General features: G+C 40.1%; 1 protein-coding gene across 5 annotated transcripts in view; it reads right to left on the minus strand.

Moving 5' to 3' along the window:
• Window positions 1–9,861: 9,861 nt before the first annotated feature.
• AFTPH (aftiphilin) overlaps window positions 9,862–18,739 on the minus strand; it is a 63,330-nt gene continuing 54,452 nt past the window's right edge. For 3 of the 5 annotated variants that reach the window (XR_009338071.2, XM_059078695.2, XM_059078693.2), the window contains 2 exons: window positions 17,536–17,659; window positions 9,862–11,010 (listed from right to left, as the gene is read on the minus strand). Coding sequence is in view for 2 of the 5 variants with exons in the window: in XM_059078695.2 (XP_058934678.1) it covers window positions 10,866–11,010; window positions 17,536–17,659 (269 nt within the window). In the remaining 3 variants the exon portion in view is untranslated. The remainder of the gene's footprint in view (window positions 11,011–17,535; window positions 17,660–18,739) is intronic. The other 2 variants (XR_010835521.1, XR_010835522.1) reach the window with 1 other exon arrangement.

Here is an 18,739-nt window from a genome sequence, read left to right on the forward strand (position 1 = left end):
TCATCTGCAAACAGTGACAGCTTTACTTCTTCTTTTCCTATTTGGATTCCTTTTATTTCTTTTTCTTCTCTGATTGCTGTGGCTAGAACTTCCAAAACTATGTTGAATAAGAGTGGTGAGAGTGGGCAACCTTGTCTTGTTCCTGATCTTAGTGGAAATGGTTTCAGTTTTTCACCATTGAGAACGATGCTAGCTGTGGGTTTGTCATATATGGCCTTTATTATGTTGAGGAAAGTTCCCTGTATGCCTACTTTCTGCAAGGTTTTTATCATAAATGAGTGTTGAATTTTGTCAAAAGCTTTCTCTGCATCTATTGAGATGATCATATGGTTTTTCTCCTTCAGTTTGTTGATATGGTGTATCACGTTGATTGATTTGCGTATATTGAAGAATCCTTGCATTCCTGGGATAAACCCCACTTGATCATGGTGTATGATCCTTTTAATGTGCTGTTGGATTCTGTTTGCTAATATTTTGTTGAGGATTTTTGCATCTATGTTCATCAGTGATATTGGCCTGTAGTTTTCTTTCTTTGTGACGTCTTTGTCTGGTTTTGGTATCAGGGTGATGTTGGCCTCATAGAATGGGTTTGGGAGTGTTCCTCCCTCTGCTATCTGTTGGAAGAGTTTGAGAAGGATAGGTGTTAGCTCTTCTCTAAATGTTTGATAGAATTCGCCTGTGAAGCCATCTGGTCCTGGGCTTTTGTTTGCTGGAAGATTTTTAATCACAGTTTCAATTTCAGTGCTTGTGATTGGTCTGTTCATATTTTCTATTTCTTCCTGGTTCAGTCTCGGCAGGTTGTGCATTTCTAAGAATTTGTCCATTTCTTCCAGGTTGTCCATTTTATTGGCATACAGTTGCTTGTAGTAATCTCTAATAATCTTTTGTATTTCTGCAGTGTCAGTTGTTACATCTCCTTTTTCATTTCTAATTCTATTGATTTGAGTCTTCTCCCTTTTATTCTTGATGAGTCTGGCTAATGGTTTATCAATTTTATTTATCTTCTCAAAGAACCAGCTTTTAGTTTTATTGATCTTTGCTATTGTTTCCTTCACTTCTTTTTCATTTATTTCTGATCTGATCTTTATGATTTCTTTCCTTCTGCTAAATTTGGGGGTTTTTTTGTTCTTCTTTCTCTAATTGCTTTAAGTGCAAAGTTAGGTTGTTTATTCGAGATGTTTCCTGTTTCTTAAGGTATGATTGTATTGCTATAAACTTGCCTCTTAGAACTGCTTTTGCTGTATCCCATAGGTTTTGGGTCGTTGTGTCTCCATTGTCATTTGTTTCTAAGTATTTTTTGATTTCCTCTTTGATTTCTTCAGTGATCACTTCGTTATTAAGTAGTGTATTGTTTAGCCTCCATGTGTTTGTATTTTTTACAGATCTTTTCCTATAATTGATATCTAGTCTCATAGCATTGTGGTCGGAAAAGGTACTTGATACGATTTCAATTTTCTTAAATTTGCCAAGGCTAGATTTGTGACCCAATATATGATCAATCCTGGAGAATGTTCCATGAGCACTTGAGAAAAATCTGTATTCTGTTGTTTTTGGATGGAATGTCCTATAAATATCAATTAAGTCCATCTTGTGTAATGTATCATTTAAAGCTTGTGTTTCCTTATTTATTTTCATTTTGGATGATCTGTCCATTGGTGAAAGTGGGGTGTTAAAGTCCCCCATTATAATTGTGTTACTGTCGATTTCCCCTTTTATGGCTGTTAGTATTTGCCTTATGTATTGAGGTGCTCCTATGTTGGGTGCATAAATATTTACAATTGTTATATCTTCTTCATGGATCGATCCCTTGATCATTATGTAGTGTCCTTCTTTGTCTCTTGTAATAGTCTTTATTTTAAAGTCTATTTTGTCTGATATGAGAATTGCTACTCCAGCTTTCTTCTGATTTCCATTTGCATGGAATATCTTTTTCCATCCCCTCACTTTCAGTCTGTATGTGTCCCTAGGTCTGAAGTGGGTCTCTTGTAGACAGCATATATATGGGTCTTGTTTTTGTATCCATTCAGCCAGTCTGTGTCTTTTGGTGGGAGCATTTAATCCATTTACATTTAAGGTAATTATCGATATGTATGTTCCTATTACCATTTACTTAATTGTTTTGGGTTGTTCTTGTAGGTCTTTTCCTTCTCTTGTGTTTCTTGCCTAGAGAAGTTCCTTTAGGATTTGTTGTAGAGCTGGTTTGGTGGTGCTGAACTCTCTCAGCTTTTGCTTGTCTGTAAAGGTTTTAATTTCTCCATCAAATCTGAATGAGATCCTTGCTGGGTAGAGTAATCTTGGTTGTAGGTTTTGTTCCTTCATCACTTTAAATATGTCCTGCCACTCCCTTCTGGCTTGTAGAGTTTCTGCTGAAAGATCAGATGTTAATCTTATGGGGATTCCCTTGTGTGTTATTTGTTGTTTTTCCCTTGCTGCTTTTAATATGTTTTCTTTGTATTTAATTTTTGACAGTTTGATTATTATGTGTCTTGGCGTGTTTCTCTTTGGGTTTATCCTGTATGGAACTCTCTGTGCTTCCTGGAGTTGATTGACTATTTCCTTTCCTATATTAGGGAAGTTTTCAACTATAATCTCTTCAAATATTTTCTCAGTCCCTTTCTTTTTCTCTTCTTCTTCTGGGACCCCTATAATTCGAATGTTGGTGCGTTTAATGTTGTCCCAGAGGTCTCTGAGACTGTCCTCAGTTCTTTTCATTCTTTTTTCTTTCTTCTGCTCTGCAGTAGTTATTTCCACTATTTTATCTTCCAGGTCACTTATCCGTCCTTCTGCCTCAGTTATTCTGCTATTGATCCCATCTAGAGTATTTTTTATTTCATTTATTGTGTTGCTCATCGTTTCTTGCTTCCTCTTTATTTCTTCTAGGTCCCTGTTAACGGTTTCTTGCAAATTGTCTATTCTATTTCCAAGATTTTGCATCATCTTCACCATCATTATTCTAAATTCTCTTTCAGGTAGATTGGCTATTACCTCTTCATCTGTTAGGTCTGGTGTGTTTTTATCTTGCTCCTTCATCTGTTGTGTGTTTTTCTGTCTTCTCATTTCGCTTATCTTACTGTGTTTGGGGTCTCCTTTTTGCACGCTGCAGGCTCGTAGTTCCTGTTGTTTTTGGTGGCTGTCCCCAGTGGCTAAGGTTGGTTCAGTGGGTTGAGTAGATTCCCTGGTTGGGGGGACTAGTGCCTCTGTTCTGGTGGATGAGGCTGGATCTTGTCTTTCTGGTGGGCAGGTCCTCGTCTGGTGGTGTGTTTGGGGATGTTGGTAACCTTATTATGATTTTAGGCAGCCTCTCTGCTAATGGATGGGGCTGTAGACCTGTCTTGCTCTTTGTTGGGGATAGGGTGTCCAGCACTGTTCTTTGCTGGTCCTTGAGTGAAGCTGGGTCTTGGTGTTGAGATGGAGATCTCTGGGAGATTTTCGCCGTCTGATATTACGTGGAGCTGGGAGGTCTCTTGTGGACTAGTGTCTTGAGGTTGGTTCTCCCACCTCAGGGACACCGCCCTGGTGCCTGGCTGGGGCGCCAAGAACCTTTAATCCACACGGCTCAAAATAAAAGGTAGAATAAATAGAGAGGAAAGAAAGGAAGGAAGGAGGGAGGGAGGGAAGGAAGGAAGAAAGGAAGGAAGAAATGAAGGAAGGAAGCAAGAAAGGAAGGAAGGAAGGTGCAGAGGAAGGGAGGAAAGAAGGGGGGAAGGAAAGAAGAAAGGAGGGAAGGAGGGAAGAAAGGAAGGAAGAAAGGAAGAAAGAAAGGGAGAAGACAGAGTAGGATAAAGTATAGTTATTAAAATAAAAAATAATTTTTAAGAAGAAAAATTTCCTCTAAAAAAAAGAAAAAAGAAAAATGGGTCGGTCTAACCCTAGGACAAATGGTGCAAGCAAAGCTATACAGACAAAATCTCACACAGCAGCACACACATACACACTCACAAAAAGAAAAAAAAGGGGAAAATAATAGTATATCTTGCTCCCAAAGTCCACCTCCTCAACTTGGGATGATTCGTTGTCTATTCAGGTTTTCAATAGATGCAGGGCACTTAAAGTTGATTGTGGAGCTTTAATCCGCCGCTTCTGAGGCTGCTGGGAGAGACCTCCCCCTCTCCTCTCTGTTCGCACAGCTCCTGGGGTTCAGCTTTGGACTTGGTCCCGCCTCTGCGTGTAGGTTGTCCGAGGGCGACTGCCCTTCGCTCAGACAGGACGATGTTAAAGGAGCAGTTGATTTGGGGGCTCCAGCTCACTCAGGCTGGGGGGAGGGAGTGGCACAGGGGCGGGGCGAGTCCGCGGCGGCAGAGGCCGACGTGACGTTGCACAGGCCCAAGGCGCGCCGTGCGTTCTCCTGGGGAAGCTGTCCCTGGATCCCGGGACCCCGGCAGTGGCGGGCTACACGGGCTCCCGGGAGGGCCGGTGTGGAGAGTGACCTGTGCTCACACACAGTCCTCTTGGTGGTGTCAGCAGCAACCTTAGCGTCCGACACCCGTCTCTACTGTCCGTGCCGACAGCCGCGGCTCGCGCCCGTTTCTGGAGTTCCTCTACGCGGTGCTCTTAATCCCCTCACCTCACACCCTCACACCCGAGGAAGCAAAGAGGCAAGAAAAAGTCTCTTGTCTCTTCGGCAGCTCCGCGCCCGCTTCTGGGGCTCCTTTAAGCGGCGCACTTAATCCCCTCTCCTCGCTCCCAGGCAGCAAAGAGGAAGGAAAAGGTCTCTTGCCTCTTCGGCAGCTCCAGACTTCTCCCGAACTCCCTCCCGTCCAGCCGTGGCGCACTAGCCCCCTTCAAGCTGTCTTCACTCTGCCAACTCCAGACCTTTCCCTGGGATCCGACTGAAGCCCGAGCCTCAGCTCCCGGCCCCGCCCGCCCCGGCGGGCGAGCAGACAAGCCTCTCGGGCTGGTGAGTGCCGGTCGGCACCGATCCTCTGCGGGAATCTCTCCGCTTTGCCCTCTGCACCCCTGTGGCTGAGCTGTCCTCCGCGGCTCCGGAGCTTCCCCCTCCGGCGCCCGCAGTCCCCGCCCGCGAAGGGGCCTCTAGTGTGTGGGAGTCTTTCCTCCTGCACGGCTCCCTCCCACTGGCGTAGGTCCCGTCCCTATTCTTTTGTCCCTGTTTATTCTTTTTTCTTTTGCCCTACCCAGATATGTGGGGAGTTTCTTGCCTTTTTGGAGGTCTGAGGTCTTCTGCCAGCGTTCGGTGGGTGTTCTATAGGAGAAGTTCCACGTGTAGATGTATTTCTGATGTCTCTGTGAGGGGGAAGGAGATCTCCGCGTCTTACTCTTCCGCCATCTTTAAGTCGTCTCCAATACAAAAGTATTTACTGAGTTCTTACTATGTGCCAGTGACTCTATGGATTATCCTCATTTAACCTCGCATCCTGAGTAGATGTCATTTTATCTCCTACTAGTTTTATCACCCTTATGTGTCTTTGGGAGCACTAGGGCACAGACATTATCAAGCTGGATGAGGGATTGGAGATCATGTGTAGAAATGCTCAGGGTACCGACGAATTGCCACAGGAAGAGTGTGAGGGATTCGGCAAGGCTTCGCCTGTTCTTAGGATCCGTGGGCACGGTAGAGAAACGTGGGTGTCACTGTGCTGGGAAGATGTGTGCTGAGTCTTCCTGGCTCTCTGCAAGGGGAGTTGCAGGGATTTGTACTGGTCAACATCTGGGTCGGTGATCTGGATCATAAAGGTTATTTATCAATCTGCGGATGACAAAACTGAGGAAGGAGGGAGAGACTACATGCTAGATGGTACAATAAAGATTTGATGAGAGGGACAGGCTGAAGTGATCATCCAAAGCTAACAAAATAAAGTTGTAAAAGGACAAATGTAGAACTCTGTTTTCAGATCTAAAAAATCAAGTACACAAGTAGATGATAGAGAAAATCTGGCTTGATGGCAGTTATGGGGGGGAAAGGCCGTTTACACAATTTAAAGAGGCAACATTGTTGCCCTATGCAATAATGTAATTGTAGGCTAAATTTTAAAAAAGTGTCTGAAATAAAATAAATACGAGCCCCTTGCTAGTGATGAAGCAACATCTGGCCCGGTCTCAGGAGCACATTTTAAGAGGAACTTTGGGGCTTCCCTGGTGGCGCAGTGGTTGAGATTCCGCCTGCCGATGCAGGGGACACGGGTCCATGCCCCGGTCCGGGAAGATCCCACATGCCGCGGAGCGGCTGGGCCCGTGAGCCATGCCCGCTGAGCCTGCGCGTCCGGAGCCTGTGCTCCGCAACGGGAGAGGCCAAAACAGTGAGAGGCCCGCGTACCACAAAAAAAAAAAAAAAAAAGAGGAACTTTGGTAAACTGGAACAATGTCCAGGGAAGGATTACATATATGGGAAAGGCCTGGAAACCATGTCATCATGGGAGACCTTGTAGAAGGAAGGGGACAGGGAACATGATAGTGGTCTTCATTATTTATGGTAAAGGGATTAGGTCTATCCTGTGAAGCTTGAGGGGGATTGCTTGAACCAACAGGAGGTTATGGGGAGCCAGGCTTCCACTCAGTAGAAGTCCTAAGAATCAGTTCTGGCCAACAGAGCATGTGTCTTGGGGGGCAAGCGACCTTGTGAGATTCTGAGCACACATGAGGTCCCTGCAAATGTTCAGGCAAAGGCTGGACTGGCTGCCCATTCAGAGGGGAAATGCAGGAGGGTGTAAATGAAAAGACCGAGAATCAGGAAGCTGGATTCATGTCCTGCCTCTGGTTATGGATGAGTAATGTTGTGAAAGCCAATTTCCTTTTCCAGGCTTCAGTTTCTTCAGCCCTGGAAGTTTAATCATCATTGGCTTTTGACGTTTGGTGGCAATGGAACCCTTGTATCAAATGAAATCTTCTGCAAATGCCCCTGCTCCCCATATAAGCCCAGTGTGTTACTAGTGGACACCCTCATGACTGCAGGGCTGAGCCCTCCTGCAGTGCTGCTCCTGGGAGTGGTTTGCAAAGCACCAGGCTAGCTGAACTTTCAGTCCTAAAATTCTGATTCTCTAAGGTTTCTTCCTACTTTAGCTTTTGATTCTATAGATTCCAACCCCTCATTTTACGCATCAAGTACCTGTGACTTAGAAAACGGGTTTATCCAAGATCTTACAGCTGATTGGTGGCAGAGCTATACTTAGAACACACAACTCCTAGCTTAATCCACTGCCCCGTTCTACCTCACCAGGAGGCTCCCTACTTCCACCCATGATTTGTCTTAGCGTCTGTGCCCCCAGAAGGTCCCAGTAAACCTGAGCTGCCCCCTATTGATTCTTTACCCCCTTGGAAAAGCACCAGGAAGGCAACAGATCCTGTTTGAGGCATTGCTGCAGCGTGAGACAACGATTCCAGATTTCATTTCACTGTGTATTACTTTAGCTCCATGAAATACTGTTTGTATGGACTGAGAAGTGAAAAACGAGTGACAGCAGGCTTCCGGTTGTCTTACATGATCTGTTCTCTCCTTCCTTACTACTAGAGTCCCTTTTAGATGGTCACCCAGAATAAAGGTATTCCCCAGTCTCTTTTGCAGCTAGATATGGCATTGCAACTAAGTTCTGGCCAATAGGTCGGAATTAGAGAGACTTATGGAAAGTGTCCTTAGCAGGAAGGAGCATGCCCTTCGCCCATGATGGATGGAATGCAGACTTGGTGGCTGGACCCCCAGCAGCCACTGTGGACCATAAGCTAGAAACCACGTGTTGATAAGGGTGGAACAGGATGGTAAGAGCTTGCATCTCTGATGAGCTTATGAAGCCTCTTTACCAGCCCCAGACTGTTTCCTCATGTTTTACAGGCAAGAGAAATAAACTAATGTTGAAGCCGTTACCATTTTCCATCAACTCTGTCATTGAATGTAAGAACAGCATTATTTCATACATCACTAAGAAAAAGAAACCACTGCCAAATTAAAAAGCTACCCCATCCAGCTAACCCATTCCAATTTCAGAGAAGTTCAAATGTAGCAAAAGGATGAGTCTTATTACATGAAATGCAGTATTTTTGGTTTTTGTTACTCATAGCCAAGCCTAATCCTGATTCAACATGAGGGAGCAAAAAAGTTCTAAATAAAGAGCATGACAATCATGTAGAGAGAACAAGTCTCTATAAAAGAATGACTCATAAAAATAGTAGTGACACATGACTCAATTTAGGGAAGTTTCTCCTATAACTTCCCAATCTGGCTTGAATTAACTGGGGAATTATGTATGGCTATTTGGATTTGGCCATCAAATGAGATGAGACTCCAGGGGATGAGTGGGCTGGTTTTAAGATGTCAAAGACCCAAAGGGGATTGCTAAGCTAGTCTCCATTGTGTGTGATTTGGTTTTAGGGTCTCTGACTCCTTGGTTTCTTCTCCCCAACTCTGCAGGGTCCTCCTGGCTGACTTTGAGAAGGACAAATGGGCACTGCTGCCAGAAGCAGCTGATGAGCAAGACAAGCTTGCAGCCAACAGGCTCTCCCTTAGCTGAGATTCGCATGGAGATGCTCACGGCTTTTCCAGCACCAGCCCTGCTACTGCTTTCCAGTGTAATTTGAGCCTTGATCTGGTGCAAAGCTGAGCACCTTTGGTCCTCAGGACTAGAGCCCTGACCTTAAGCTATGACAACCCACTATTAATGTACCTGAGTGATTAAAACATCAAAGGCCAATATGACACACGAAAGGGAAAGGGAAATCTGGCTTATTGAAAAGTGGTTATAAGATGGACTATCCACTTTGTGTGTCATTAAAGCAGGGGCACTTTCATGAGAAATGTCCACTTAATCACTTTTAAATTATAACACAATAACTTATTTTAATTGATCCTATCTCCTGTGACTGCTTCTTGAATCTACCGGGACACCAGGGGCCTTTATAGATTTTGCGGACTCTATGCTCCGGCTATCGTTTATTGACGGTCTCCTCATGTGATAAATGTTTTACATCTATTATTTAACACATCAACCCCACAGGTAGGTGGTATCCTTCCTATTTTTAAAGATAATATAACTGTGGCTCAGAGAAGTTGATTAACTTTCTCATAGTATCACACACAGCTAATAAATGGGCTCTGAACCTAGGTGGATGAAGGCTACCATTATCATTTAGTTGTAATGGAATGTAGAAGCAGCCCTTTAAGCTTCAGTTACTGAAACATGTAAAGGTCTGCTGAGGAATACTTTTATCCTTCCATTCAGAAGATCCACTGGGCACTGAAGACTTGTGACTATTCTGAAGGAAAGCCTTCTCTGGAAAAAAAAAAAAAAAAAAAAAAAAAAAGTTGGGGAAACAGCAGGAGATGGACTGGATAAGCATTCTTGCTCCAGGCCTTACTTAAATTACACTCAGGCAACCGTTCCAATGGCCCTGTAATAACCTGGCAACACAGGAATCTGTTAATGACAAAGGTGCAGAAGAGTTCCAATGGAACATTCCCATAGCCGATGAGGTGGACTACTGTTGGGCTGATTGCCTGTTTTTACTGAAATACATCATGTGACTTTCTGCTGAAGCAACATCTCATTTAATAACAATATTTTAAAAGTGCTTTTAAGAAATTTTCTGCTCACCTTAATTTCAAGCATATATTTCCTTGGGAAGAAAAAAAATTCCCTACAAATCCCTATTTAACTTTGCCAGTTCTGATGAAGATACATTATAATGATCATGGGAATTTCTTGTATGATCTCATGTTCTACATAAAAACAGCTCTGCTACTTAAAGGGTTGATTCAAATTCTCATGGGTGAGAATCTAATTCTTCTTGGTTTTAATAAACTAGAAGCCCTACCAAATGATTTCCTCTGGATTGAAACACATTAAGATGAAATAAAACTTAACGTTCAAATTCATTACATTTTCCCTCAGATACCAAAGTACAGACACCAGGCCAAACTTCTTTTAAATTATTTTATTTTTGTGTAAGCTAAAAGGAAATTTACACACTGAAATCTCAAAAGACCTTGGGCATGCACATTAACCTTGTTAGAGGTTCCTCTACATGTCTCTTTTTTTCCATAGGAATTTCCCCAAACATTTAAAACCCATAGTTTTTACTGTATATACAGCCTAAACCATAGCAATCTATGATTATGTCATTTTACACTGTGCAAAATCCTCAAAAAATAGTGGTATGATAGAACAAAAAAATCAGTAACAAGTAAATTTCATGGTAAGACATTCATGTAATTTGGTCCTTCTCTAAACCAAACTGATTTAAAACAGACAGACACAATCTCTTTAAACCCCTTCAATCAAGTTCTGACAATGATCCATACCCTAAGAACAAAAGAGCAATCGATGAAAAGTACCTTGCAAAAGGTCAAACAGCAACAGGCCAGACTGAAAAGATTAAAAAAGAGCACAAAAATGGTAACAAAGCCAGATCTGAAACAAACCCACCACACATAAAATTAAAAAAAAAAAAAATTTAAACGGACTTGGACCTTATTTATGAGAGCAAAAGTAATTCAGTGTATGATGTGAAAAATTAATAGGACAGTCAATGCAATCTGAAAAGACTGAAGGGGATTTCACAGACAGTGGAGATTTGACTTTTTAGTTTTCATTTTTTTATTTCAAAAGTTTTGTAAGAAGGACACCACCAGTGTATTTCACAAAGACATAAATGTATACACCCCAGCAACACAAAAAGAATAAATCTTCAAAAATGTTCACCCCGATTATTTACATTTGTTTCTAATATAAATTTAGGACTTCAGTATGTAAATAAATATACATTATTATGTATACCTTTCTAGTGCGGCTTACCAACAAATCAGCTGAACTTTAATTTTTTGTTTGTTTGTTTTTGTTTAATTAGAGCAGGTATGCTTTTGATGGTGGGGAAGGGCTGGAGGGAAGGAAAAGCAACTGAAACCGTCCAGTTCACATCAGTTATCAGTCTGCCTTCTTTTGGGAGCTTGTGGAAGGTGTCAAGGTGGTTGGGAACATTAACACCTTGGCATGCATGAACGTCAGGTCAGGAAGGCTGGCGATCACCTTGATGGCTTCTTCACTCAGGTGCTCTTCTCTTTTCGGTTTCCTGTTGACAAATGAAAAAAGAGCAGTGTGTTTGTGTTAAAGTGACTTGCTGTAGGTCAAATGGGAGAAAATCTACTCTCAAGGTAGACAGCAATCTGTGGGGACCTGAGTTATCTTTCCCTCTGCCAGTACCTGAACCCCGTAATACCTTTGTGTTGAGTGCTTCCTGTGCCAGAGGCCAAATCTCTTACAAAGATTCACACCGAATTTATGAATGTTCATTACAGTTAGGCATGTACATAGACATTCACATGTACCTATGCACAGCTCGCAGCGCTATTTAAGCTTAGAAGCATCTACCTAGGCATCCTTTTAAAATGTTACTAGGGAACTCCCTGGTGGTCCAGTGGTTAGGATTCCGTGCTTCCACTGCAGGGGTCACGTGTTCGATCCCTGGTCGGGGAACAAAGATCCTGCATGCTGTGTGGCGCAGCCAAAAAAGAAGTTACGAAGCAGAAATATAATGCTGCAGCCCTAGTTAATAACACTCTGCCCAACTGGATTTCCCCCTCCCCCCTGAGAAACTACCAAAGTTGCCTCAACATAAAGCAAAGTATGTCTGGCACAGTCCTTGTAAATCATTTTAACCTCAGGGTTTCTTCAACCCCAAAGGGGAATTCCAGGACCGAAAGCCCTCAGCTCAAAAACACCCAGCCTCTGCCCCACTGGGATGCAGACAGATGGTAGGTCCAAAGGCGCAGCACTAGGGCCAGCTATTCAATGCGAGAATGCACACGGGCAGGAAGGACTCAGGGAGAGGGGAAATCTCGAAACCTGTTGGGTCCTATAGATGAAATGCCCCTAATATAAGAAGTGAGCAGTGTGGCGACACAGAGAGGAAGAGCTCCTGCTGACCCGGGTCTTCCCAGCAGGTGAGCCACAGAAAATGCCAATTGAGCCTCGAATGTGGCTCAAATTGAGCACATGATTGTAATCCAATCTTTATTTTTTCTAGGATGTTAAATATACTGAAAGATAGCTGCAGTTATAAAGATATTAATTTTAGATCAAAGTAATTTAAAACTGTTGACTCTAAAAGGCCCAATTCTCTTTTATGGTAAATGATAGTTGGTACTCTATTAGGTGTGACACAAGTTATTTCTTCCACCTAAGTATTTTCTTTGTCCTTGGGATGAGGTGCAGGAGGTCAGGAGATGAAACAAGAAAGAAAAGATAGATGCAGGTCTTTGTTTTATACCTGGACTTTTCTGTTGTTACCACATTTAAGTTCAGGCTGAAATAAAAAGATTTTAAGGAATGACTGAAAAATCAAACATCAGACTTTTAGGACCAAAGTTCTTCAATATGGGGGTCAGCTTCAGGCACACTGAAACCATCAGTAGATCAACCAATACTGAACTCAGTTCCAGGATTTCTCAGAAGAATGGAATAGCACTCCAAATTTTTTCTGATTAAAATCTACATTTTTAATTGCACTAAAATCATAGTAAAACTATTAAGTGGATGGTTGATGGGAAGTTGCCTATCTGCATCGTTCCAAAATAAAACCAGATAGTTCACTTTTTAGTCTCAAAGTGAAAAACTGGAAGACTACATGGGAAAGGGCAGCCTCTCACCATGGTCAATCTTAGCATCACTCACGATGGGGTCAACCAGACATTATGTGTCTTCTGATGCGATACAACACCTATGATGTATTCCAGCCAAAAGATTTTACCTGAATCCATCAAACCTTTAGATATAATGTCCAGTTTACAGGAAATAAGGGGAATAGAGAAATATTTGAAAACTACTTGAAGGAAGCAAATGGACAAATCCAGAGATTGGGACATTCTGCAGGACAAGTGGACAGATCTTTTCAACAAGCTAGTGTTATTAAACTGAAAAGCAAACAGAAGGGATGGGGGTAGATATACTAGGTTAAAAGTGACTTAGCCATAGCAGCTACGTACAATAGTCCTAGATTGGATGTTGAGTTGGAGAAAGCAGAGAGAAAGGACATTGTTGGGGAATTTGAATACATATAGCCTGGGTATTAGATGAAATGAAAATTTACTGAAATCAGTAGGTGGAGACCACCGACTGCAAGGGAAGGCTCAATTCCGTATAGACTATAAAATCTCCTTTTTGATTAAAACAACACCCGTATGTGTATATTTGCAAAGATAAAGATTTGAAAGAATATGCACTAAGGAGTTATAGTGATCTGACTGGTAGGAATGTGATACTTTCATTTAAAAATTTTGTCTATTTTCTAACTTTCTACTCTTACTGCTTCTGTAAAGATTAAAAAATTATTAAAAACAGTAACCAGTAAAATTGCACCTAAATGGACTTCTCATTTGTGGAGTGCAGTTGGGGTGTGGGGAAGAAGAACAAAGAAGACGTTTTCACCCAAGGAGTGGTTGGTAAATATTATTCTAGAGTTTCTACCAATTGCCTTATTTCAGAGACACTACTTGAAGGCTGTGTGAAGTTGTATTTAAAAATAAGGAAAAGTTTACATAGTTCATAGGTTGTGCATTTATCTGTAGTCGCTATGTGTTGATGTGATCTAGTTTTCTTAGAATATAAGAAAGAAGAAAATGCTTGAGGGGGATTTGAAAATAAAAAGTTACATCATGACCTTTCCTCGAAGCCAAAGGCAGTGACCTAATTTTGATTTATACTCTCCCTAGTTAAGATTTATCCTTTTGGCCAAGGCAGTACAATTAAGAATTCAGAAATAAACCCATATATTTATGGTTAAACTGATTTTCAACAAGAGGGAAATGGGGGCAAAAACAGTCTTTTCAACAACCAGTGCTGGTACAACTGGATATCCATGTGCAAAAGAATGAAGATGGACCCCTACCTTACACCATATTCAAAAATTAATTCAAAATACATCAAAGGTCTAAATGTAAGAATTGAAACTTTAAAACTCTTAAAAGAAAACCTAGGTGTAACCCTTCCTGACCTTGAAGTAGGCAATAGTTTCTTAGATATGACACCTAAGGCACAAGCAATGAAATATATATGTACATATTTATGTACACATATATGTATATCTATATAGATATATACACATATATGCATGAATATAGGGCTTCATCAAAATTAAGAAACATCTGTGTTTCACAGGACACTACCAAGAAAGTGATAAAACAGCCTGCAGAATGAGATAAAATATTTGCAAATCCTGTATCTGATAAAGGTCTAGTATGCAGAATATGTAAAGAGTTCTTAACAACAACAACAACTTCCCTAAAGAAGAGATACAACTGGTCAATAAGCAACTGAAAAACTGCTCAGTATCACTGGCTATCAGGGAAATGTAAATCAAAATGACAATGAGATATCACTTCATACCCACTGGGATGACTATAACCAAAAGACAGTAACAAGCCTTGTGAGAATGTGGCGACGTTGGAACCCTCAAACTTTATTGGTGGAAATGCAAAATGGGGCCACTGCTTTGGAAAACAGTTTGGTAGTTCTTCAAAAAATTAAACAGTGTTACCATATGACCCAGAAGTTCCACTCCCAAGAAAATTGAAAGCATTTGTCCACACAAAAACGTGTACATGAATGCTCATGGCAGCATTACTCATAACAGTTAAAAAGTGAAAACACTCCAAATGTCCATTAATTGATTAATGGGATAAGCAAAATGTGGTACAGCCACACAATGGAATATTATGCACCCATAAAAAGGAACAGAAAGTGCCAATACATGCAACAACTTGGCTGAGCTTGAAAACATTATGCTAACTGAAAGAAGCCAGACACAACAGGCTATATTATGTATTATTCTGTTAGTACGAAATAACCAGAATATGCAAATCCATAGAGATAGAAGGCAGATTAATAGCTGTCACGGGCTGGGAAAACTGGCATATAGGGAGTGACTGCTAATGGGTATGGGGTTTCTTTCAGGGATGATAAAAATCTTCTGGAATTAGATAGTAATGTTCTGGAATTAGCAGTAATGTTTGCACAACCTTGCGAATATACTAAAAGCCACTGAATTGTACACCTGACAAAGGTGAATTTCATGGCATGTGAATTATATCTCAATTAAAAGTTCAAAAAAATGAAAAGAAAAAAACCATGCATACCTTTTGGCAACTAGTCCTCTGGCCTGTATAATCTTCAGTTAGAGGTCTGTGGCTACTAACTAGCTGGCTACCCACTGATTAAGATTAGGAAGTAATTTTTCTCTATATTAGAAAAGGTAAGCAAGAAGATGGAAGGAACTACATTTCTTTAAAATAAGAAGTCACTTTCACAACCTATGTTTAGAAAGTGAAGAGCACATGTACTTTCTCTTACATATGCAAAGGTATTTGGAAAAGAGTATGGGATGTTGTTTGTTACATGGCAAATTTCCTCTACCTAGACCACTGTTTCTTAACCTTTTCTTACCCTACAGTTCCTCAGTGCTTTTTCAATCTATCTTCTGTGTATTGACAAAAGCCAAGATTTTGCTGAGGTGTATACACTTTAAATTTTATTTTATTCAAAAACAAAAACAAAAAATGAAGCAAAACCAAAAAGCAACAAAGATGCTTAAAATTCCTTTGGAATTATGCCACCCCGCCTTTCTCTTCCCTGTACAACTGAGAATCACTCATGGGGGCCTTTTACAGTATTACCTTCAAATGATAAGATTTGTGAAAATTTGCACTTCTCACCACTTTCAAATAGTTAAATCCTCCAAAGAGAAAACACAAAGTTGACAACTTGTTTTCTTTGCAATTTATTTTGTTTTAAATGTGAAGCTGGACAGGTACCAGAGACTAATTCAATGCAGTTACAACACTGACCCCAGGATACACACTATAGTTTCAGTTCATTCCATCATAGTACAGAATAAGAGAAAAAATGAAAATAACTTAAAGTGGTAGGAGTTGGAAGAGTGCCCTAGTGTACAGAATGTTTTAAGGGTGAGTTGAAAAGTTAGGAGAGCAAGCAAGTTAACAATGTGGCTTAGAGCTCCTCCTACTGGCACAAAGAATGAATTCTCACCACCGGGACTTCCAACACTACTACAGTTCACTCAGTGAGACTGCAGAGGGAAAAAGGTGAGGAAACACTAGGACTGTCCTTAGAAAAAGTTGTCCAAAAAGTAGCAGGAGAAAGCCCAACGATAAAAGCGTCAGTTTTCTGTTTGTCTGTTTGTTTTAAAAGTCATTAGCTTTTGGTTAACATATATAGAAAAAAACTGATGAGAAATTTGTATAAGGAGAACATTAATTTGAAAATATGATTTATTTGGAAAGAGAAGTTAGAAAGCAAGCAAAAAATCCACACTAGCTTCATTTACAAGCAAGTTCACTTAATAGGAGGCTTTAACAGCGCCAGGTAGTGTTACTACAAAGAAATAGGGGTGATAAGAACAAGGGAGAGAATCTGTGGCTAAACAAGAACGTGCAGACTACAAATCCATTCTTGGGAAAAGTTCAGGGTAGCCTTAATTATAAAACAAATAATAATGGATTTTCATGATTATAAATATTAATTGTATTAGTAATAATAAATATCTGTTGAATGGATACTTAAGCACACAACACAGTTTTAAAGGCGATGTGATAATTCAAGCCAAAGTTTTAAGACAGGTAAGCATTTATTATTTGCAAGGAAAACACGGCTTTATTAAATGGATGTTTTTCTATAGAAGAATTGATTTAAAAGATAAATCTGAATTTGATGTGTGAGTGGAATGTATTTAAACAGGGGAAAGAGCTATAATATCTCTGCCTAACTGGGCAAAAACAGGTAAATATTTTCACTTTAAAGTGCTGATGAATCATAGATTTGGTACAGCAGAGCTAGTATGCCAATCAACCAATATTTGCTCTTGCAGTAGTGATTTCCTGGTTCATAATGATTACCTTCTTATTAGAAACTGCCTTATTCTTATGGCTAACATGTCAAAGCAATGGATTATTCCAGTGCTTAATTATGTAAAACTAAAGGTTTCCTGAATCCTGCACACAATGCCCACGTGACATTCCTGTATCTGAGATAACTGCTTTTCTAAAGGCCCTGCCCCTGAGGGGCTCCCAGAAAGCTTGTTAAAAGCAAGGCTTCAGGACCCACATCAGAGGTGCTACACATCAGCGAAAATTCAGAAAATAAAACAGTGGCCATTCCCTACTCTCTCTTAGCCCAGAGGTGAAAGGATCAGCCTAGGTGACTCTGGGAGTATGAAACTGGGTTCCCAAAGATGATCATCTCAGTAGTTATGAAAGAAAAGGGGGAGCATTTCTGTAATGGCTTTATGATCTCAATTCTTTTATCAGATTCTTCTCTACAAAGTTGGGTGTATGGGTAGGGAAGGAGAGAAAACAACATCTGTCAGCCCTTTCCAGTCTCTCATGAAGTAGCTCCGCTCTAGTAAATCCATAATTAAACATAATTTGATACTATTTTCTGGAATTAGGCATCTATTGGTTTTATAAATGTAAAGTGAATTTTAATATAATATATTGAAATACTGCCAACTTATGTGCTTTTCCATCTGGGCTACTTTGTTCAACACAGAATTCAAAATTAGGGTGTAATGAGCACTAGCTTTTACCTGGTAGATGTGCTTGTCTTCTCTACTGTGGACATGAGTCTCGCAAATGCATCAGTCACTTTGAGGCTTGTGGTGGAGATTTCCAGCTTAGAAGTTGTTAACTCATACAACTCTGGATCCACACCTTATAGTATAAAATGACAGTCAGTGACGGCAAGCTGCAATGGGTACTCAGCCACAATCCAAGATGCAAAAGGCAATTACTCTGTAAACATCTGAGTCTTTATAAGCACAACACATCTTTAGAACACTGTAATACTGCATTTATTTTTTAAATTATAAATTCCACTCTTCGGAGTTTTTATAAAGTAGGAAAATACTCTTAAAATTCCACTTTGGTATAAATATAGCCTTAATTAATCTAACGTTTATGTAGAAGATACCATCAAAATACTTCTAAAAAATTCTATCTGCTATAGAAAACTCCCTAAATTTTGTATTTGTTTGTGATATGAAGGTTATCAATGTTTTATAAATAGAATGCACATGATTTGTTACATAATATGACACCTCAATTTTAAAATTGACTGATTTTAACATTTTTTGAACTTCCCTTTTCCCTTACCTCCCTGACCATTTAGCCTCCATCATTTTTGTTCATACCCCCAAATCTGTAAGTTAATATAAAGTCTCAGATACAGTAAATGATTTGGTTAGTTTAAATATATTCTGACTATCTGAGGACATGAAATATTATACAAAGTATCAAATTATTACTAAAGAAAAGTTATATACCACATTGTTCTTTCTTCAGGTAAGAAGTGGGGATGGTAAAATATTTTCAGAAAAAGTGAATAAAAGCACTACTTTTGAACAAAATGAAAATTGTCTCAAGGGTTATACTTCTATTGTCTCATAGCTGAATCTAGTGGCTAACAGTTCAAATATCTTGTTGGAAAAATTCAAAACAAAGCTGAGTTAGAGGATTAGATTTATTGTAAAATCTATTAAAATCCTTCCCATCTGACTTCATTAAAATATACATACATATTTTAAAACTTCCCTTGAATATTAATTTATATCAAATATGATGACTACAAAAAACAAGGAACAATTAAATATTTTCAACTCAAGCTAAGCTTTGGAAAATAAATAAAGCTTTTCAACTCAGATAAAAAATTTTTAATCCTACACTCTTTGGTTTTAGCAAATTCAGTAGTTTCAGGGTATAATAGAAAAGCAGACTGTAAGTACAAATGTCTTA

Source organism: Kogia breviceps, chromosome 11 (genome assembly GCF_026419965.1).
Source record: "Kogia breviceps isolate mKogBre1 chromosome 11, mKogBre1 haplotype 1, whole genome shotgun sequence".
Lineage (NCBI taxonomy): Eukaryota > Metazoa > Chordata > Mammalia > Artiodactyla > Physeteridae > Kogia > Kogia breviceps.